The following is a 23,457-nucleotide window of genomic DNA, read 5'->3' as shown; positions in this document are numbered from 1 at the left end:
AACAGATTGCCAGATTCAAGTCCATAGGACCTAGGCTATGCAGGAAGAGCTGGCTATCTGGGGACAAGGTACCTGGCCTGTGTGGACCTCTGTGTCCTGTCTCAGGACTCCCTGTCCTCACCGAGGGTAGCACACTCCTCCCCTGCAGAGGCCAGGCAGGTAATATGAATGAGTGAACACTGGTGTGGTAACCCAGTTCAAGGGTGGCAACTGGGTACCTGTTGCCAGTTGTACCTGTGCCAGTTGTGTAGGGATTTGGTCTGGGGTAGCCAAATGGCCAGATTTTTCAAGAGAAGCTGGAGACATTGCTGCTTCTGAGTCATCATAATTTCAAAATGAAAGCTGACTCAAATATTTTTAAACCTCTGAGCCAAATGAAGCAGGTATTTGGGCAGGTTAGTTTGACCTTGCCCTAAATGAGAATTAAAAAGCAGGTTAGGACCACACTGCCCAAAGCCCAGCTCCTGCCCAAGCACCTGTGTGACCTTAAGCAGATTAAGTCATCCCAGCTCTTTTTTCTGAATGTGTCACATGAGGATAAGGAGTAAACCTGCTTCCTGGGCTGATGTGACATGGTGCTCCTTAGATTTCCTTCCTCCACTGTCAGTGGAGGAAGCTGAGAGTTGGGGAAGCTGAAGCCTGGGATATTGGTTCCATCTGCTGGGGAAGTACTGTTCAGGCCCTGCCCCACGTCCCCGGGCCAGCCTACAGGTAGGGCACACACCACCCTGCAGTGTAGACTCACTGCATGACCAGAAAGGAACAGAAGCCACGATTCCTCTTTATGAGGTCAACTCCTGTGTCATCCTCCCCACGAGGCTGGCTGGTGTGTCTTGGAAACTGACCAGGGCTTTCCCTCTGTTTCCGTGATATCCCTGCCCCTAACTTGTTCACCAGATCCAGTGAATTCCTCTACTCAGATAAAGCCTCTTCTCCCCACTCCAAGAGCAGAGGCTAAGTGCTTCCTTTCAGCCACTGGTTGGAAGCAAGCTGGGAAACAATCCTATAAGAGGTAGTGTTGAGAAGGCGAGGAAGGTGGTGCCATATGCTGCACAGAAGGCCCTCCTAGCAAGGGCTTAGGGTCATGGATGGTCAGCTCCTGGGTTGGAGAGAACACCTCACTGAGGTCACACCTGGCCCACCAGCCTGCCCTGGTGGCTGAGCCAGGCATGGGGTGCACACCTGGCCATTTGTACAGTTGGCAGCCAGGGCTTTGTCAGGCCTGCAGCACAGTTTGACCTCTTCCTGTGCCCAGTCTTCTTTTCACAGGTGTCCCTAATAAACATCTTGCACCTGCAACTCAATCTCTGCGTCTGCTTCTGGGGAACCATCAGCATCAGAGGAAGTCCAAGAGCTGGACAGTGGGAGTGGGATCACTGGCTCAGCAGTGGCAGCTGGGCACCACAGATACCCCCAGTTTCCCTGAGTCTCAAGTCTTCCTATTACCAACACCCATCAGCACCACCCCTGGGGCCATGCCAGTCCAAACACTCCAGAGCTGCAGCTGAGCCCGGGGCATGCCAGAGTGCACTCTCACTGCCCTGACCCATGGTGGGGGCAGACAATTGTGGCTGTCTGGCCTTCAGGATGGCTCAGGAGGAGGGAGACAGTGCTGGTGCTGTGGAGCCACTGGCAAGATGCCTCCCCCTCGAAGGCCTTGGTGCCCCATAGGTTGGGGGTGGGTGGCAAGGAGAGAAAGCATCTCTTGCTCTGGTTCCTTTCACTTGTGGGTGTGGGTGTGCGCACGTGTGTCTATTTTACTGGGGATTGAATCCAGGGATCCCAAGCCTTTTTGGTTTTGGAGACAAGGTCTCACTAAATTGTGAAAGCTAGGCTCAGACTTGTCATCTGCCTGCCTCAGCCTCCTGAGTAGCTGCACACACATACCTTGCCCCTTCCACTTCAGATGTTGATTTGAAAAAGGCAAGGAAGGCACCTGCTTACAGGGACCCTGAGGACACCTAGTGGCTGAGAGTAGAAAGCAAGTTCTGTGCAGGTCGGTTGGGAGTTGGGGCTGGCTCCTATGAAGGAACTGACTCCCATCCCAGTGTCCCCATACATGGACTCACTGTGGGTTGTGTCTCGTGCCTGGGTAGTTGGAGCCCTCTTGGTTCCAAGGCTGTAAAAACTTCCATACATCTACTGGTTATCTATTGCTGTGCAGCAAATTGCCACAAACTTAGTGGCTTAAAACAACACACATTTAGTGCTTCCCAGCCTCCGTGAGGTAGGCATCCCAGTGCCCTTGGTTGCTCAGGATTTCAAGGCAGCAAGCAAGGTGTTGGTCAGCCTGTGCGCCCCTTGGGTGCTCAGCATCCTTTTCAAAACTCACATGGCTGCAGGTGTCATTCCATTCCTTGTGGCTGTATGACAAAGTCCCTCTCCTTGCTGGCTGGCAGTTGGTGCCTCTCAGCAGCACAGCTCCCTTCACCAAGGCCAGCAAAGAATCAGACAAAGTTTCAGCTTTCAAAGGCTGGGGGCACACGGGGGGGGGTCTGATCTACCCCCAAATATCTCCTATTAACTTATCTAAAAATCAACTTATTTGTGACCTCATTCCACCGCAGGAGTTCCTTCACCTTTGCTGTATATTGTAGCCTAGTCCTAAGAGTGATGTCCACACCGTCAGAAGCAGGGCGTGGGTCCTGTGCACCTGTGGCTGGAACCTGGGGCCCTTCTGCCCATCACAGCTTGAGGATCCTCAGGCCTCCAGCCCACAATGCCAGACTGGCTGCCTTCTTGTCATGGCCACTGCATGTTTAATCACCGCCTTGGGCTTGGCATATCTAAAAATGATTTTTTGGGGCTGGGGATTTTTTACCTCAGTGGTTCTGCCACCGGCCTTGCAAGCACAAGACCTTGAGTTCAATCCCCAGTACCAAAAAATAAAAAATAAATAAAAATGACTTTTGTTCCAGAATGCTCTCCAGCCTGCTTATCCCCGTGTTTCTTCACATTTGATCCAAAGTACAAGGCCACTGCCATTCACTCCTTGAGTCCTCTTTTCCTCAGGCTTCATATCCTGTGTCCTATTGGTGCTCCTTCATATGTGCCCTGTGTCCTTTTGTCTCCTGTAACCATCTTGCTGGCTCAGCCTCCATGGTTCTCACTGGCTTCTTGCACCAGACTCCTGGTGCTTTCCTCTACCCTGCTCACAGTCTTCCTGTGCTCACCTTTCTATGGCTCCCTACTGCCCTCAGGATGCAGCCCAAAGTCTAGGGTTCTTTTTCTTTTATCTTTCTTTTTTAGTTTTTGGTATGAGGGATCAAATCCAGGAGTGCTCTACCAGTGAGCTACATGTCTAGCCCTCTTTATTTTTTAATTTGAGACAGGGTCTTCTCAAGTTGCTCAGGCTGGGCTGAACCTTGTGATCCAGCTGCCTCAGCCTGCTGGGTACCTGGGATTAAAGGCCTGCACCACCAAGCCTGGTTCATTTACTCTTTTATAGATTCATCTTCAACTATTTAAACTCTTACCTCGACCACACCTGGTCACACCCCAGTGACAGTACCCTCCCAGGCCACTTGTCTTTGCTCTTGTTGAGGAATTGGAGGAGGCTTGGGCTGATCATATTGCCTTTTGAGGCCTCAGGGTCCCCAGCTGTCCAGGTAGGGGATGGGCTGGAAGCCTCCCGAGAATCTCAGCCTGGCATTCCAGGAGTCTGAGAAGGAGGGAGTGGCATCTGTAGGCAAACCTGACTGCCTGGCTTCTAGGTTGCCTAGTGATGGATGTCAACTCTCTCCCCTCCCAAGGGGGTTTCTTAGCAACCCAGTTTCTCACCCACAGTTGTTTGCAGGGTTTCCTTTCAACTAAATGTCAAGTTCTGCTCTTTCTGCTCCAGAAAACCTGAAGTCCCAGGTCTCTGAATACAAACCTAGAATGGAAAGAAGCCTGCATTGGAGGATAGCAGAGGATTTGCTGTGTGACTTAGAAAAGTTGCCTGGACACTCTGGATTTATTTGATTGTGACTACTTGTCATGTGCACATATGGCCTCCTTGTTCCCTTATCCGTGTTTGGTTCAACTGCTAAATGTATTCCCTGAACTTCCTGAGTAGCTAGGATTATAGGCACGCACCACCACTGCTAGCCTGGACAAGTGTATCCACTTCACAACCCTTTTTAAGCCTCCTGTTGAACTAAAACCTTCTCCTTTCATACTAGATAATGCCTCTTGCTTTTCTCACTAGGGGACAGATTATCTGGTGCCATGTCACCCAGCTTCCCACACCACTCACCCATGAAGCAAATGAACAGTAATAGTATCAGCAATAATTCACTGAGTTCTTGTCCATTCCTGGTATTAATGCACAGCTCATTTCATAATTTCTATTCCTTTGAGAAGCACATATTTATATTATCTCTGTTTTAGAGAAACTTAGGCTCACAGTGGGTAAATCATGTAAGCATCAAGTGGCAGAACCGAGATTCATACTTGGATCTGTTGTTTGTTTGTTTGTTTTTTAGCTTTGTGGTACTGGGGATTGAACCCAGGGCCTTCAGACTGGGCTACAGTCCTGGGCCTTTTTATTTTTTGTTTGACAACAGTGTCTTGCTAAGTCACTAAGTTGCCCCGGCTCTGCCTCAGCCTCCCAGAGTGCTGGGATTACAGGTGTGCACTGTCTTGCTCATCCCTGGACCTGTTTTGACTCCTGAGTTCAACTCACAACCTCTCCCCTGTATCTCCTCCCAGTAGCTGCCCTCTCTCCTTCCCAGGGCTTCAGAGGACACGGGCTGCCTCCTTTGCAGGTTCCAGGTCTGCTCATTTCCCTCTGCATAGCCCCTTATCCCTTCCTATCTCCTACAGGGCCTCCTCCATTGCCCGAGTACACAGTGTGGCCTCCCCCACCCACTGTTTCCAGATCAATTCCCTGTCCTCCCTCACCAACAGACCACTGTCCACCCTAACCCTTGCCCAAGATCCCCACTGTCTCCTTGTTGCCACTTCCAACACTTCCCGTGATCCTGCTTTGTGTCTAGAGCATTTGGCAGTGCTGAGCAGGCGGGTCCTCCTCAGAGAAGTTTCCCTGAAGTTTCTGTAACTCAGTCCCATGCCACGTGCCAGGCCCTAACATCCCCCCTCACTTCTCTACCCCCACCGCCTTTCTGGATGTTTCTCTGGTTCTTTCTCCTCATGTGATCTGACGAAGTGCATGGCCATGTTAAAACTCCTCCATAATGTCTAGGAACACTCCTCATGAGGGACAAGTCTGTGTTCCTCCCCTTGAATCTGACCCAACCCCAGTGACCAGCCAGCCGACAGACAGTGGTAGAATCATTCTGTGAGGATTTCTGGCCAGGTCGTAAAGGCAATTGCTGCCTGGCTCCCTGGAGCCCTGGGCCATGGTTTAAGAAGTGTCACCTGATATAATAGATAATGTGAAATAGGAAGAAAAGGGGCAAAGGGGAAGGGGAAGTGGGAGGGGTAGGGGAAAGGAAAGAAGGGAATGGAATGAATATGGGAAAATGAAAACATGGAAATAAAGTCTCTGTAAATAGGGAGGGATGGAGGGGTTGAAGGGAGGGCAGGGGAATGGGGAAAAAATAAGAAGCAAGAGAGATTATGTAAAGGTGCAGATTTCCAATGATGAATGTCATTATATTGTATACCTAAAATGTACCAATAAAATTAAATTTTAAAAAAGAAACAGAAGGGGGGAGAAGAAGAAGGAAAGAAAAGATAAAAAGAAAAGAAGGAAAGTGAAGGGGAGGGAGGAAAGCAGAGAGTAGTAGCAATGGGCTGAAAGAAGTGAACAGAATCTAGATACAACTTATGTCTATAATAAACATGATATCATTTGGTCAAAAAAAGAAGTGTCACCTGAACCGGGCACAGCAGCACAGGAATAGAATCCCAGCACTCTGGGTAGCTGAGGTAGAAGGTTCACAAGTTCAAGCCTAGCCTGGGCAACTTGGTAATGAAGCAAGACCCTGTCTCAAAATAAAAAGCACATCTCCCTGATGTGAAGCCAGCACAGAGAGCAGAGCAGAGCCAATGAAGAAAGACTCCTGAGCATCTGGATCCAAACATGCCTGAAGGCAGTGTCTCTTGACTTCTCAATTATCTGAGCCTCCACATTTCCTTTTTGTTTGTTAAGGCAGTTCAGGTTCAGTTTTGTCACTTGACACCAGTATCATTTCCTGCACTGTCCCAAGGTCTCAGCCTTGCCCCTGATTCCAGACACATATATCCTGCTGGCTCCTGAACAGGGCCATTCAGCTGAGCCAAAAGCTAAGGACCCCAACTTCTCCCCAACTTCGCGCCCCATTATAGTTTCCATCTCTCTTTTTTGTTTTTGTTTTCTTTTTTCCTGTACCAGGAAGTGAACTCAGGACCTTTCGCTTGCCAGGCAGGCAAGGCACCACTGAGCTAAATCCCTGGCCCTTTCCATCTCTCCTAATGAGAGCATCACCCACTTGATGTGACACTGTGACAGTCATCCTCTGTCCCTGCACCCTCTCCTTGTCCTCACTTCTTAGTCCCAAGTCCTGCTGACTGGATTCTGTGGACATAGTTAAGATCTGCACCTATCTCCCTTTCCCCTGCTCACTTCCATCCTCCAGGATTTCTTACCCTGATTACTACAAAAGCAGCGGCTAACTGACCCAAGGTATAGAGTAAAAAGTGAGTTTCCTTGCTGCCCATCCCCACAGCCAGCCTCCCGCTAGACATCCATTGTCACCTCTTTCATGTCTATCATCCCACAAGCTCTCTTTATGTGCCAGTTTCCTGTGTGTGGGGTTTTTTGTGTGTTTTTTTGGGTACTGGAGATCGAACTCAGGACTTTGCACTTTCGAGGCAGGCGCCAGAACCACTGAGCTAAATCCCCAGCCCAATGTGCCAGTTTCCTTTTGGAGAATTGCAAATGTGAGGCATACTATCAAGACTTTTTTTCAACTACCATGCCTTTGCAGACCACTGCTTTTTCCTTCACTGATCTTGAAGTGTTATGTCATAACTGCAGTGTAGTGCTAATTCCTTCTTCTGCTGGCTGCATAATATTCCCTGGGTAGATATATAACTAATTGTACAACTTGTCTCCTATTGATGGATATTTAAGTTGTGTTCCACTTACTTATTGGTGCCTAAAAAGTCACCAAAACCCTAGTGGTGTAACACAATAACCATTGGATTATGTTGTGGATTCCATGTGTCCTCTCTGCTCCACAATGTGTGAGGGTTTCCTGGCATGACTTGAAGGTGGAAGCTCCTTGGGGACTGCAGTCATCAGCTACTTCGATGCTCACTTTTCTGATGCCTGACCTGGGATGGCTCAAAAGCTAAGCCCCGCTGGGGCTTTGTGCCTTCCTGAGGCCTCCCCACGTGGTGGTCCTGACTTCCTCCCGCTCAGCAGGCTGGTTGATTGCACATGCTTTCCTGTCCCAGCCTTGGGGGTCAGAGCGTCGCTTCTGTCACACTCCATGAGTCAGGGTGCTCATCAGCTCATTGGGACTCAGAGGATATACAGACCCACCTACCCAGAGCTAAGGAACTTGTAGCCACGTGATAGAGTCTTCCAGGTTGTTCCGGCCCTTTGATGTTCCTGTAGTTCCACTTATACCCTCACAACCCTTGAACCCTTTCGCCCTCTGCACACCTCTGGCTGAGACACCTTTGTAGCTGACCCGAAGCCTCTTCACTGGCTCTTGCTGACACTCGCATGCCTCCATCCTCTGACCATGGTTAGAGGTCAGATCACAGGCAAAGCACTTAAACACATAACGGGCACCATGTTTGCGGCTAGTATTGGTCTGTGTTCAGCAAATATTTATCAAGCTGACTACTCAGTGGCAAGCAGTTTGGGAGGCTCAGGATGCACTAGTGAAAGAAATAGTGGCCCCTTTGGGCAGAGCTCATTCAAGCCCTTGTCCCAGCCAGAAGCACAGGGAGAGACAGCACAGATGATCAGGAAGTGAAGGGAAGAGACCGAGCCGGAGACCAAGCTGGTGAGGACCCCTGGGCTCACCCACCAGCCTCCAGCTTGGCCAGGCGGGTGCCTGCAACAACAGCTCCCCACCCCCATGCCTCTTGGCTGTACAGCTACTTGGATCCACACTGCAGAGGCACAGGGGAGCATAAAGGCTACTGTCCTGAGCTGCAGAAGTGAACAACAGAGAGAGAGAGAGGGCCTCTCTCAGGCTCCCTGATGAAAACTGAAGCCCACTGGAAAAGTGAAGAGAATCTCTGCAATAAAGGCCACCAGACCACCATGCTTGGTAAGTTGGAGGCATCATCACCTCCCATCAGAACCTGGACTATTTTCAGGGGAAAGGCAGCTGGAACCTGCAGTAGAACCTTGCAGAGTTCAACCCTGCAGGACAGGGAGCTCAACTTGGGTCATGCAGCCAGAAATCTGCCTGAATCTCATGAGTCTGTGACTGGCTTACTGAGACTTATTGACTTATATCTGCACACTGCTACCCACGTTGTCTATTGTGACAGCAGAGACATACCCTCAAGGTGGCCCTTCATTTTTATCTTTTATTTGTTATTTTCAAAATTACCACTATTTTTTTGCTCTTATTTTTAATTTTTTTTTCTTCTTTGGTACTCTTAAATTTTTTTTCTTTTTTCTTTCTTTTCTCTTTTCTTTCTCTCTCTCTGCCTTGCTCCCTTTCTGCCCCACATTCTTCTTCATCTCCCTTTGTGTTCCTGTTCTGCCCCTAATTCGTATTTCTTCTTTATCTTTCTTTTCTTTTCTTTCCTTCTCTTGCCTGTGCCCTCTAGCCTCACAGCTAAATGTCCCCTATCCTTCTACTTACCTATTCCTCCCTCCCCAACTCCTTCTAGCTCCCCATCCTAAAGGGTAAAGTTGCTATATTGAAGAGTTTATTCTCTATAAACATATGTTGAGTTGGTCCTTGATTTTCATTTAATTCACACAGTTAAAGGTGATAAATTAATAACTATCACAAATTGTCATTTTCTAAGAGGTACTTCATGCTCTAGCATTGCTGATTGTATCACTTGGACTAACGTGTTGTGATTGATCTAATCAGTTGTCCTTCCTGGTATAATGAAAATGAGACAGCCTCAGAGCCATTAGAGACTCAAAACCTAAAGACCAGCTATATCTGGAAGACACCTCTGAGAAGCAATCATTCCATAAGTGCTCTAAATACATCAATAAAGATATTTACAATAAGCAACTTCAAAGTATCAACCCAGGAATTAAACCAAGGACAGTACCAAAAACAAAAATGAGAAGACATTTAAGCAAGGCACAGACTCAGACTTCCACCCCACAAAAGACAAATTCTGGGGAAAATAAGGTGGAAAAGTCTGACAATCAACCACCTGCACATCCTGAACTGATAGCACAGGAATTAACAAAACAGATGAATGGGGGTCTAGAAAAATTCAAAACAGAAATAATTTCCCAGATAACTACAGAGATGGTGAGCAGAGTGAAAGACATGATTAGAAGCTCTAGAACAGAAACAGATAAAAAAAAAAAATAGATGAGCTCAGAAACATGCTGGAAGACATAAATGCCCAGCATAAGAAAGAAATGGAAACCATGATCTCCCAATATAAGAAAGAAATGGAATCCATTTCTGAATGAAAACAGATTCAAACAGATATTCAGGAGATTAAAAACTACATTGAAAGCATGCAGAGCAGATTAAGGGAATCTGAAGATAGAATATCAGATATAGAAGACAGGATTGCAGTTAAGGACCATGAAAACAGAGATCTCTTCACAATAGTAAAGGACCACGAGAAATCAATCCAGCAGCTGCTAGATGATGCAAAGAAGAATAACATAAGACTGATAGAAGTCCACAAAAAAACAGGAGAAAGTACAATTGGCATTAAAAAAAATGTTCACAGAAGTAATAGTAGAAAACTTCCCAGACAGAGGTGGAGAATTGGACATATAGATAAATGAGGCATATAGAACTCCAACTAGCCATGATCAAAAAAAAATTCTACACCTAGACATATAATAGTCAAAATCCCAGAAACCCAACAGAAGAACAAAATCCCGCAGGCAGTTAGAGAAACGAAACAAATCACCTACAAAGGAAAGCCCATCAGAATCACGGCAGACTTCTCAACACAAACCCTCAAATCAAGGAGAGCCTGAAGTGAAGTATTTCAAGCCCTAAAAGAAAATAACTTCCAACCTAGACTGTTGTATCCTACAAAATTATCTTTCAAAATCGATGGGGAAATTAGATACTTCCATGACAAAGAACACCTGAGAAATTTCATGAACACCAAACCAGCACTCCAAACAATTGTAAGCAATATCCTAGAAAAAGACAATGAAGGTCACAACTCCATGAGGCCCAACAGAGGGAAGCCACCAGGCAAGGTAAGAAACTAAAGGGAAAGGGGGAAAAAAGAAGAAATAAAAGAGCCAACAACAGCAAAACATCATGACAAGGATGAACCAATATCTATCAACTATAGCCATCAATGTTAATGGTCTCAATTCACCAATCAAAAGAAGTAGACTGACAATAGATTAAGAAGCAAAATCCAACAATATGCTGTATACAAGAAACACACCTAACTCAAAAAGAAATTCATAGACTGAAAGTAAAAGGAAAGTAAAACAGTTCTCCACGCACAGGAACTCAGAAAAAAGCAGGGATAGCAATCTTATTTGCAGACAAAGTAGATTTCAAACCAAAATTAATTGGCCAAAGACAGAGACAAAGATCATCACTACATCCTTGTGGAGGGAACAATCCAAGAGGAAGAGATGACAATCCTAAATATATATGCACCAAATATGAATGCCCCCAACTATACAAAACAAATATTTATTTTTTTAAAGAGAGGAAAAATTTATTGGGAGAAAGAAAGCTTCTGCCTAAGAGAGACAGAAGGGGGACCCGGAAAGTGGGTGGCCTGCCCACCCCACTTTTCAAAGATGTTTTATACAGCAAAGCCTTGTGGTGAGGCAGTTACAAAGTGGGACAAAACTATAAGACCCAATGGAAATTCACAAGGTGGGCATGAGGTGGGACAAAACCATGACCAACCAATAAGATTACAAGTACAGTCACTCAGGTAATATTGATTAAATGGGGATCAAATGGGAAGACAAGTCATATACAAGGAATTTCCCATTTAGAATATCAGGGCTGGGGATTTAGCTCAGTGGTTTTACCGCTTGCTGCACAAACACAAAGACCCGAGTTCGATCCCCAGTACCAAAAAAAAAAAAAAGAAAAAAAAAAAGAAATGACCATTTAGAATATCAATCACTGTTGTCTATCTCTAGAGAAGTAGTACTTCTTTTCCTTTTTATAATACTAGCCAGTGAATGTGCTTCAATTATTCTCTATGTTGGTTCCTTGCTGTGTTGGCTCCTGGATTGCTGGTGCCTTAAGGGAGCCCCTGTCTCCCTGCCAACAAGATATATAATTAATTTACCTATCTATAATATTCCCCCCTCTGAAGAAATACCCCTAACTGCTGTGAGGGGGCAAAGGGCGAAGACAGTTCTGGCTACTCCCAGCTGAAGAGGGTCGTAGTTGTGATCAGCAGTTAGAGTTACTCTACAGTCTATCTAAAGGCCCTCGATAGGTGCCAGTGATTGTCATCTTGGAAGCCATATAGCTTTGAGACTGGAGGAAACAAAAGGCAAAGAAACAGTTAAGAATATATGGGCTAGGGGTCGCGGATTTAGCTCAGTGGTTCTAGTGCCTGCCTCGCAAGCGCAAGGTCCCGAGTTCGATCCCTGGTACCAAAAAAAAGAGAAAATATGGGCTAAATAATAAGGTCAGCAGAACTGCTATGAATATAGCCAACAAAGGTTTCCACTGGGAGGAACTAGTAATAGCCTCCCACAAAGAGGATAAGGAGAAGGTCTAGGGGACTTAGAATCCAATATAGAAGTCATATTATACAGTTTAGCAGTTATTAGCTGTTTACAAGGTTGATCTGGTGGATCCTAGTAAAAGAAGTCTAGCACATTTGTCATTGGTTCCATTTGTATGACTGCTTGGAGTTGGCAGCATCAAAGATGTAGGATCCTGTGGGAAATGTTCCTTTGTGTCCTGGATCTTTGTTGACCTTGAGGGGCCGGAGCCAAAATATTGGCTGTCCTCAAAGCCCAGTTACCTTTCTAGTTTTGGTCTCCAAACTCTGACCAGTAATCTTGGTGGAAGACATCCAAAATGATATAGGGGAAGAGATATAACACCCAAACCTACTAGATATCCAAAACATGAGTTCCTGTTCTCTAAAATTGAAGAATGAATTCTAGAAACAATGGAGGTTAAGAGTAGGAAAAATTTATTTGGAGAAAGAAAGCTTCTGCCTAAGAGAGACAGAAGGGGGACCGGAAAGTGGGTTGCCCCACAAAACAAATATTAAAGGACATGAAAAATCAAATAAGCACTAATAAAATTGTAGTGGGGGACTTCAATACCCCACTATCACAAATAGACAGAGCATCTACACAAAAAATTAACAATGAAATTTTAGAACTCAACCAAGCTATTGAACAAATGGACTTAATACATGTTTACAATGTTCCACCCCACAAAATCAGAATACACATTCTTTTTGGCTGCACATGGGTCATTCTCCAAAATAGACCACATGCTAGCTCATAGGACATGTCTAAGTAAATGTAAAAGAATTGAAGTTACCCCCTGTATATTATCAGACCATAGTGTGATAAAATTGGAGGTCAATAACATAAGAAATCACAAAACTCCCACAAACACATGGAAAATGAATAACACCTTCCTGAACAACCAGTGGGTCACAAAGGAAATTAAAGAAGAAATTAGACAGTTTCTACAAGTAAATGATAATGCCAGTACAACATACAGAAATCTATGGGACACAATGAAAGCAGATTTACATGGGAAATTCATAGCAGTGAATGCCCATATTAGGAAAACAGAGAGAACTCAGATAAATAACCTAATGCAGAACCTTAAACTCCTAGAAAAAGAAGAGCATAACAAACCCAAAGCTCATACAAGAAAGGAAATTACCAAGATCAGAGCAGAAATCAATGCAATGGAGACTAAGAGAATGATAAAAAAAATCAATGAATCAAAGAGTTGGTTTTTTGAAAGAATAAATAAAATTGATAAACCCTCAGCCAACCTTATCAAAAAAAGGAAAGAAAAGGCTCAAATCCATGCAATTAAGAATGGAAAAGGTGAAGTCACAACAGACCCAGCAGAAATCCAGAGGATCATCAGTACCTACTTTGAGAACCTGTACTCTAATAAAATGGAAAACACAGAAGAAATGGACAGATTCCTAGATACATACAAATTGCCAAAGTTAAATGAAGAAGATATAGAAATTCTAAACATCCCAATTACAATGAGTGAAATTGAAAATGTAATAAAATATTTACCAACAAAGAAAAGCCCAGGTCCTGATGGCTTCACTGCTGAATTTTACAAGATATTTAAAGAAGAACTATTGCCATTACTCTTTAAACTCATCAAGGAAATTGAAAGGGAAACAAGGCTTCCAAATTCATTGCTGGAAGCAAGTGTCACTTTGATTCCAAAACCAGGGCAAGACCCAACCCAAAAAGAGAACTACAGACCAATCCCCCAAATGAATATTGATGCAAAAATCCTCAACAAGATACTGGAAAACAGCATACAAAGGGTCATCAAGAATATCATATACCCTGACCAAGTCAGAGTTATCCAAGGGATGCAAGGATGGTTCAACATTTGTAAATCAATAAATGTAATACACTATATTAACAGAGTCAAGGACAAAAACCATATGATCATCTCAATAGATGCAGAAAAGGCATTTGACAAAATCCAACACCCATTCAAGATAAAAACGCTGCAGAAAACTGGAATAGAGGGTCTTTATCTCAACCTGATTAAGGCTATTTATGAAAATTCAACAGCCAACATCATATTAAATGGTCAAAAACTGAAAACTTTCATGCTAAAATCAGAAACAAGACAAGGATGCCCACTATCACCACTCCTGTTCAATATAGTTCTGGAAATATTAGCCACAGCAATTAGAAAAGAGAAAGAAATACAAGGAATAAAGATAAGAAAGGAAGAAGTTAAACTGTCATTATTTGCTGATGATATGATACATTACACAGAAGACCCAAAATTCTCTGCCAAAAGACTCATTCAGTAGAGTGACAGATTCATTAGAGTAGCTGGATATACAGTCAACACTCAAAAAACAATAGCCTTTTTATACACAAATAGCAGATTCACTGAGAGAGAAATTAGGGAAACAATTCCTTTTACAATAGCATCAAAAAACAAACAAACAAATATCTAGGAATCAACCTAACAAAGGAACCGAAAGACCTCTACACTGAAAACTACAACACTCTGAAAAAGGAGATTGAGGAGGATATAAGAAAATGGAAAGACATCCCTTGTTCCTGGGTAGGAAGAACTAATATAGTGAAAATGGCCATACATCCAAAACTACTATGTAGATTTAATGCAATGTTGATTGAAATTCCAACAATATACTTCACAGAACTAGAGAAAACAATCCAAAAATTCATTTGGAACCAGAAGAGATGTAGAATAGCAAAAGCAATTCTAGGCAACAGAGACATGGCTGGGGGTATCACAATCCCCAACTTGAAACTATACTACAAAGCTACTGTGATAAAAACAGCATGGTGCTGGCAAAGAAACAGATCCGAGGATTAGTGGAATAGATTAGAAGATGAGAAACAACTACAGATATGCTCAGCCACCTCTTCTTTGACAAAGGAGCCAACCATCCTCATTGGAGGAAAGATAGCCTATTTAATAAATGGTGTTGGAAAAACTGGATTTCAACCTGCCAAAGATTAAAATCAGACCCATACCTATCACCATGCACTAAACTAAGATCAGAGTGGATTAAAGATCTAAATATTAAGACAAACACTAAACTTGCTGGAAGATAAGTTAGGTAGAACTCTTAAAGACATTGACATAAAAAAAGACTTTATGAACAAAACCTCAATAGCATGGAAACTAGCACAAAGAATCAACAACTGGGATCTTATCTTATTAAAAAGCTTGTGCACTGCAAGAGAAACCACCAACAGAACTAATAAACAACCTACAATGTGGGAAAAAAATTTTAGCAGCTGCACCTCAGACAAAGGTCTACTATCCAGAATATATAAAGAAATGAAAAAAAGGAGACCCTCCAAATTCAAAGACTCAATTCAAAAATGGGCATCTGAAATGAACAGACATTTCTCAGACAAAGAAGTAAAAGCAGCAAAGAAACATATGAAAAAATGTTCAACATCACTGGTCATTTGAGAGATGGAGATGAAAACAACACTGAGTTTCCACCTCACCCCAGAAAGAATGGCTGCTATCAAGAAATCATCCAATAACAAATTCTGGCAGGGGTGTGGGGAGAAAGGAACCCTGCTCCATTGTTGGTGGAAGTGCAGACTGGTGCAACTACTGTGGAAATCCGTATGGAGATACCTCAAAGAACTAGGACTGGAAGTCCCATTTGACCCAGCTATTTCCCTGCTGGGGATCTTCCCCAAAGAATTAAAAGAATCATATCACAGTGATATATGTGCACCCATGTTCGTAGCAGCACAATTTGTACTAGCTAAAGCTTGGAAACAGCCCAAGTGCCCATCAACTGGAAACTGGATAAAGAAGATGTGGGGTTTTTTTTATAAGATGGAGTACTACTCAGCCATAAAGAACAAGATACTAGAGACATTTTTAGCTGAATGGATCCATATTGTGGCCATACTCTTAAATGAAATAAATAGGACACACATGTGTAAATACCGAATAGTTTCTCTAGTGTGAGAAACTGAAAGTATAAATAAGGATTAAAATGATTAAAATGAATAACTGTTAATTTGAAATAGGAAAAGGTCCAAAGGTGTAGGGGTGGTGGGAGGGGAAGGAGAAAGGAAAGAAGGGAAAGGAAAAATTATGAGAAAAGAAAAAAAAATGGAAACGAAGTCTATGTAAATAGGGAAGGGTGGAGGGGGTGAAGGGAACACAGGTTATGAGGAAAAAAATAAGAACCAAGATACATCATGTACAGGCACAAACACCCAATGATAAATGTAAACGTATTGTATACCTAAAATGTAGCAACAAAAGAATTTTTAAAAAAAGAAGAAGAAGGGAAGGGAAGTTTGTGCAGCGGTGCCTGCAGAAGTTCAGAGGTACAAGGACTTCCCCAAGACCACACAGCAAATGTGCACGTGCTGAAAGGTGTGAAGCTGGCACTGCTGCCTGGAAAAGGCTGACTCTCAAGGGAGATGGCTGCTGGCGCTCGATGTCCAGAGCAGCGCCGGGGGGAGGCTGTCTCCTTGGCTCCTTTCAGGGGGCAAAGGGTAAGTCACTTCTTGCCAACACCTCCTCCGGAACTCCAACTCCCATCTCAAGGTAGGAGGGGCTGACCGAGGACTCAAAGAGGAAAATGGGATGGGGCTCAGGATGAGAGCTTCAGAGAGGGCTTCTTAGTAGGTGCCCAGTGAGAGATGAGTGGGGCTTAATGCTGGGGCACATGTAGGGCGAGGTTAGTGAGGAGATGGAGGCTCAGTGGGCGGGTAGGTCATGGCGGGTGTGTGTGTGTGTGTGTGTGTGTGTGTGTGTGTGTGGTGTGTGTGTGTGTGTGTGAGAGTGACCTCCCAATCCAGGATTCTGAGGCCTGCAGAGGGAGTGAGGCCCAGGAGGGGTGAGGTCTCCGAAGGAGAAGGAACTCAGGAAGGGCACAGAGGTCCTGCGTGGCCGGGACCGCAGCCTGCACAGACAGCTCCTAGGGCGCCGGCGCCCCTCCTCCCCAGCCCCCGTGTCACCCCCGCCCCGGCTGCGGCGCAGGCGCGAGCCCAGCCTGCTTTTGCTCTGCTCCAGCTCTAGCTGCACTTCGCCCGGCGGAGACCGCAGGCAGATCGGTGAGCTCGGCCCCTGCCCTACGCGAGGCACCACCCCTGCCCGGCGTCTCCGGGGTTTCGAGGAACCCACCCTCTAGCCGGGTCCCCAGCTCCAGCTGCGTCCCGCCAGGGCAGCCTCGGGTTTTGGGAAGTGAGGGTCCCCAGGAAGCAGCGGGGCAGAGAGAGCCCCAGGCCCGTCGCCCCTCCGCACCTCGAGATTGATGGGCCGGGCTGAGGCTTCAGAGGACGAGATCCTCCACGCCTCCCTGAAAACCTGTTCCTGTTCCACTTTGCCTCAATTTCCCTCTAGTGGAAAGGACGCAGTTAATTTCACTCGGGGATAGGATGGTTGAGTCTGAAAGAGGGGTGCTTTGGGGGACCTGATTTCCCTAGCGGGAGGGCTGGGTAGCGAGGGGCGTGGAAGAGGTGGACCCGGTGGTCTGGGCAGGAGAAGTGAGGCCACGCAGGGCCACAGGTTCCGGGCGTCTTCACTCTCGGGCTCGTCCATCGGCGCAGGCTTCTCTCGCCTTGCCTCAGCTGCAGCCCCCCGCCCCCGACACGCAGTCCCCTCCTCTCTCCACTTCCTCCCCCCAAGTTCCTCCCCTCCTCGGCTGGAGCCACCACCCTGCGGTTCCCATGGTAACCCCGAGGGTCCGGCTTCCTCTCCTGAGAGACTTCTTCCCGGGGACCAAGACTGGGGGGAGGGGCAGCCGGAGGGGGAGGCACCGTCAGGGTCACCTTGCTTCTCCAGTAACGGGGGATTGAGTGATTACATACATTTAGGGGGCGGAAGAAGCAGTGAATTAAAGGGGAGGTACTGGCCTGGGTCCCCTCCCCGCACTCACGTGGGGCTCTATGAATGGTCTTTGCCCAGAGGCCCCGACAGCTGCCCCCCCCCCCCCCCCCCGCCATCCCCATTAATTCTCCCCACCCTGCCTCTCCCGGGCGGGCGGGCCAGGCGCTGGCCACGCCTCCCCCCGCAGGCTCCGCCTCTCCACACCTTCTGTCTCTCCTGCCTCCGTCACTATTATGCTTTTGGCCTCTGCTATTTCCCGTTCTGTCACTTTATTTTCCTTTTTTCCCTTCTTTCCTCTGAACTGTAAATGAGGATGGACAGTTGCGACCTGTGGACAGGCCCATTGACAGCGATCCTGTGCGCTGTGTGGCTCTGTGGGCTCTCCAAAAAGCAACCCCAGCTGCACATTTGAAGGTCGCACCAGACGTAGTGAGGGCGCCAGAGATCTTCAGAACTAGCACTATTTAATTTTGTTTGAGGCGCCTGGAAGGGGCTGAAGGTCATCTGGGGGAGGAAAGGCAGAAGCCCAGTTTCCCGGAGCACTCTGCATACTGGCTTTAGCCCTCCTTGTGTGTGGACCCTCAGGTTCCTTCCATTCTCATGGCCTCAGTGTCCCCTCGGTGAAAAGAGGGTTTGTTGTTGGTTCTTTTGGGGGGAGAGGGGGATCTTTTTTTGATACTGGAGATTAAACCCAATGCCTTCACGGTGAGCTACATTCTCAGCCCTTTTTATTATTTTTTAATTTGAGATGGGGGTCTCATTAAGCCACTAATTTCCCCGAGCTGGGTTTGAACTTGCTATCTTCCTGCCTCACACTCTGAGAGCGCTGAGATTACAAGTATGTATCACTATGCCCAGCCAAGAGGGTTCTGAAATAGGTTTTTCTGGACAACAGCCCTTCTCCAACAGCCCTGTTCTCCAACAGCCCTTGAGCCTAAAGAGCTAATCCTGAGCTTCACTTCCTGTGGAACCCAAATTCCTTGGACCCCAACGGCTGAGCAGTGCAGACCTGTGGAGGAACCTTCCAGGGCTTTGCAGCTTGTGTCACTGGTGCCAACCAAAAGAGTTACTCTCAGGTGGGGGCTGAAGGAGAGTGAGGCTTTGAGGAGAGGGGAAACTCTCACTCTAGGGATGGACCACCACAAGTTCAGGATGGAAATAGTAACGAAGAAATTACAGTCATAATCATAACAGCTGCCATTTCTCGGCACCAGATACAATAGCTGAATGAAACAGACATCATTAATATCCCTATTTTACAGGCAAGAAAATTGAGGCTTAGAGAAGTGAAAGTATGTGTTTTGAGGTCACACAGGAAGGAAGTGGTAGCCTGGGGTCAAACTATGAAGTCAGGCTACAGAGCCCACAGTCTCCGGTGTGAACTTGCACAGACTGACACCACAGTGGCAGGAGCCAAGCTAAGCAGCCAGACCATGGGCTCCTTCCAAGTCCTTAGGGGAAGAGGCTGTGCTGTGCTGTGAGGGTGGGAGGGTAAGGGGGCCCCAAATGTGGGGCAGCTCTGAGGTCCCCTCCCCCTGTCAGCTGCACCTTGGCTGCCCACAGGGACTCACCATGCTGGGCTGCAACCCCTGCAGCTGTGTAACCACCGTGGAGGAAAGCAAGTGGTATGGAGTCCACTCCTACCTGTACCTCTTCTACGAAGACTGCACTGGCATGGCTCTCAGTGATGACCCTGAAGGACCCCCAGTCCTGTGTCCCCACCAACTCTGGCCCTCACTGTGCTGGAAGGTAAGGTTAGAAGAGCAACTCCTGGGATTCCTGTGGCTGCAGGGAGGAGATGGGACTGAATTGGACATTCAGAGGCTTGAAAGTAAAGGGATGGGCCGAGGATGTAGCTCAGTGGCTCTGCGCCTGCCTGGCAAGCACAAGGTCCTGAGTTTGATTCCTGATACCAAAAAAAAAAAAAAAGAAAAGTAAAGGGACGAACTCAAATAGGTTTAAACCATAAAAGGAAAATGCTGCTCATCTTCTATAAGAGACCAGTGTTCAGTACCTTCAGGAAAATTTAACCCAGTAGTTCCAACCACTACACTGAGGACTTTGCAAGTTTTCTCTTAGACTTCAGGCTCTCCATGGTGCCCCTATTCTTACAGCACAACAGCTTCAAGCTCTCCCTACGCATTCCTCAAATGGCTGCTACTGTGCCAACCCTCAGACCTTTAAGGGAAGTTGGTTTTCTCCATTACTTCCTTCAGAAAAGATGCAGAATAGCCAGAAATAAAAAACACATCACTGTTTATGTCTGCACACACACCCCCAAAGGTAGAAATAGATTTCACAAAGTATGTACAGACAGGACGTCTCAATATTGCCAAGACATAATTCTTTCCTCATTGATCTACAGATTCAATGCAATCCCAATAAAAATTCCAGCAAGTTATTTTATGGATGTCAACAAACTGATTCTACAGTTTATAAGGAGAAGTAAAAGATCCAGAAGAGCTAGAAGTTAAAAAATAGGTTGCTGTTTACAAGTATGCTTAACTCACAGCAGCACAGCTGAACTAATCATACAGGAGGGAGGAACACACTAGGCAGTGAGTTCACCTCTCTTAAATCTTGCTATGGTTTCCCAGTGATACATTCAGGTGCCATTGCAGTGAGCAGAAAGACCTGAGAGAAACAAACAATTCTTGTCCCTAACAGCCAGGGGAAGTTGTCAGCCCACAGTTCCTATGTTGGGCACAGTTTCTTGCTGAATATTGCAGAGAAACTGAGGCAGGGGTCCCTCCTTCTGCTTTCTAGTGGGGAGGCTGGGTGTAGAGGTGCCAGCCTACACTATCTCAGGCCAGGCTTGCAGAGGATGCCAAGAAAGGAAGTGGTCTCAGGCCCTGGGGTGGTCAGGGAAGACCCCCAGGACAAGGGGAGTACGTGTTTAAACCTTTTAAGCATCTTTTTACTGTCAGGCACTGTGCTAGACTCTTGGGGACAAAGAATTTAAGAAGACATGGTCCTTGCTGTAGAAGAACTCCTAGGTATGGTCATTTAGTCACCAGTATTCTGCCTCTGCCCTGTGCCAGCACTGTGTCAGGCACAAAGACACTGAGTAAGCCCCCAACAGGCACAATCTCTGCTCTTAAAGGCCCTCTGTCTGGTGGAACAGGCTGCCATCACTTAGGCAGGAACGCTAACCCAGGTCTGAGTGTGCACAAAGGTGGGTGCTCTACAGAGCAAATGGGAGCAGAGTTTGTGCAGAGACCTCAGCAGGACGCCTGCGCCAGGCCCGGGTGTCCTGGTAGGTTTCTAAGGAGAGGGGAGGTTTGAGATGAGACTGAGGATGCACAGACATTGACCTGGCAGAGAGATAGAGGGTAGAAAGGACAAGGGGCTAAGATGGGAGCCAAGTAATGATGGAGGAGAACTCAGGCTTGGCCAGGTGGGAGCTGGAAAGGAAATCCATCAGGAGACCTCAGGATTCCAAATAGGACAGGATGGCTAATGCTGTCAGATCCCACAGTGCATCCTCGGATCCCATCTCGCAAGGTGGGGATCCAGCCGGGATCCCAGGTGATCGGGACTGCTTCTCCCCAGATCTGCCTGTCCTCAGGGACCCTGCTTCTGCTGCTGGGGATAGCAGCTCTGACCACTGGCTATGTGGTGCCCCCCAAGTTGGAGACCGTCAACAATACTGACTTGCCGCTGCTAGATGAGCGGGCAGCCAACTACAACAAGGCCCTGAGCACCTGCCGCCTGGCAGGCACAGCACTCTGTGGGGCAGCTGGGATCCTGCTGACCATCTGCCTCTTGTGGGCCATGTCAGGATGGCTGAACCCAGACGCCAAGGCAGAGCCCTTGGACACTGAAGCTGATAGCCATGTGGAGGTCTTCAGGGATGAGCCAGGGCAGCAGCTGTCCCCCACCTTCTGCAATACCAGTGGTCAGTCATGGTTCTTGACCTCCTTTGGGCACTCCTCTGTTCAGATCATCCAGCCCAAGAGGGACTCCTGAGTGCTCCTGTGGCAGCTCAAGGAGAGCTGGACCCCTTCTCCTCCCCAGCACACCTCGCCTTCCCATTGTCTCCCAACTTCTCCCTCTTAGCAGGGCCCCTTCTTCCCAAGCCCCCAGAAGGCCCAGCTCCAGGTCAAGTCTAGAGCTCAGGTCCCCACACCCCTTCCCCAGGCACAGGGCCCCAACTCTTCCTCCATGACACCCTAGCTCAAGCCCTCCTGCCCCTCCTCCCCAGGGCCCTTTAGGGGCAGAAGACATTTCCCTCAACCTCTCCCCACTCTCCTCTCTCTGACCTTGGGCCATCCCCTTGTCCTTCAGACCATCACTTCCTGCCTCTTTGACTTCAGACCAGATCCTAAAGTTCTGTGCTCTTCCTACGCTCCCCGGATATGAGAGCTGCCCTCCACAAAAGGAGGGCTCTCATTCCCCAAGACGCCCCCCAAGATGATGTGAAAACATTTGCCCCACACCGTGGTTCCTACCTGCATTTTGGCACCAGAGCCCCCCCCCCCCCAGCCCACCCATCACGGGCAATGATCACCCCATTTGCAGACCAGGAGGCTGAGGCAGGCTGAGAGAGGTGAGTCCAGCGTCAGTCACAGAGCAAGTCCGTGTATAGGAACTGGAACCCACCTGGGCCAGCTCTGGTTCTGCAGCTGGAGCAGAGCCCCACACCTTCCTGGTTCACAGTAGGGTCTCGGGGGTAAGGACAGGCTTGGCCCAGCCCATGTGAGCTGGATGCCTACTGGTCCCAGATGGCTACTTTAAATGATCTCTAAGAGCCAGGGGACAGGAGAAGTGGGATGTCTTTGCCCTCGCAAAATCCACCCTTTAGGCAGCCGTGACCAACTGACCGGATCCCGCTGACAAAGGCGCCCTCCTGGAAGCACAGCCCCTCCCTCTGCCAGGCTCCCCGCCAGAACCGTCATCTCTTCCTCTGCCACTAGAGGGCGCCCCCAGCCCGCTGAAGAGACGCGCTCCGGGACGCTGCACTCCCTACCCACCTCGGTCGGGCCAGCCTGCGGGCCCAGGGGAGCCCTTGTGCCCCCTCCCCGACCCCGCCTCATCCATCAGATCCCTTTCAATAAACAGCTGGGACGGACGTCGCCGTGGCTTCCATTCTAGGGATCACTGGAACCTGGGGAAAGAGGGGAGAGGCTGTTGGGAGCGTCTGCTGCATGCCGTGCCAGACTCTTAAATTCCTTATTCTCATTTGGTCCTGAGGATAACTATTTGAGAAAGGGATTCTTTCCTTCATTTTACAGGTTCTAAGAGTCAGAGAGGTGAAGAAGTCACTTGCCCAAGGCAGCCGGAGTGGATTTAAATGCTGGCCTCCTTGGTCTTGGTTGAGTGTAGACTTCTCGGCTTGGGAGGGAGGGAAACACCTCATCCCCAGGGAATGTGGGGCGGAGAGGCTGGAGCCATAAGAACTGCCCTGTGCTCTCTGAGCTTTCCAGATCTGAATTCACCTCACCCTGACGCCAACCGGGCCTGGAAAGGACCATTATTCCCAGACCTGGCTCCGGAGCGCCATTCGTGTATTTCCAACTGCTTTTCCTGGAGGTTGAATTTCGACTGAACCATCCCAAATCATCCTCCCACCCCTGCCCCGTCTTAGGGAGCGGCCCCTCCATCCTCCTGGTTGCTCCTCCAAAACCTGGGAGCAACCTTTTGTTACTCCTTGACTCCTTTTCCTCACGCCCTGAATCCAATGCACCACTAAGAACCAACTTTGGACACATATCCTGAGCTGAGCCACCGTCACCTCTCATGTAGGTTATGTCAAGAGCATCTCCCTGGATTCCACCTTCCACACCTGACACACCTCCCCAGGTCTCATCCC

General features: G+C 47.5%; 1 protein-coding gene across 8 annotated transcripts; it reads left to right on the top strand.

Annotated features, from left to right (window-relative positions):
* Positions 1–16,388: 16,388 nt before the first annotated feature.
* Nrsn2 (neurensin 2) lies at positions 16,389–22,716 on the top strand. 8 transcript variants are annotated; one of them, XM_087188801.1, is made up of 5 exons: positions 16,390–16,870; positions 18,541–18,721; positions 19,209–19,394; positions 21,198–21,543; positions 22,450–22,716. In XM_087188801.1, exons 3-5 carry the CDS (start codon positions 19,218–19,220, stop codon positions 22,479–22,481), a joined length of 555 nt encoding a protein of 184 aa, XP_087044927.1. In that variant the 5' UTR covers positions 16,390–16,870; positions 18,541–18,721; positions 19,209–19,217; the 3' UTR covers positions 22,482–22,716. The 8 variants fall into 8 exon arrangements, with proteins under 8 accessions (XP_087044925.1, XP_087044927.1, XP_021110588.1 ...); XM_087188799.1 differs by having other exon boundaries at positions 16,389–16,870; positions 18,571–18,721; positions 19,188–19,394; positions 21,198–22,716; XM_021254929.2 differs by having other exon boundaries at positions 16,391–16,870; positions 18,571–18,721; positions 21,198–22,716.
* Positions 22,717–23,457: the final 741 nt, after the last annotated feature.

The sequence above is a fragment of the Heterocephalus glaber genome, unplaced genomic scaffold, assembly GCF_053883595.1.
Source record: "Heterocephalus glaber isolate CG9 unplaced genomic scaffold, H.glaber_assembly_v1.0 deba00001532, whole genome shotgun sequence".
NCBI lineage: Eukaryota > Metazoa > Chordata > Mammalia > Rodentia > Bathyergidae > Heterocephalus > Heterocephalus glaber.
This window is presented reverse-complemented; position numbering and strand designations above follow the sequence as displayed.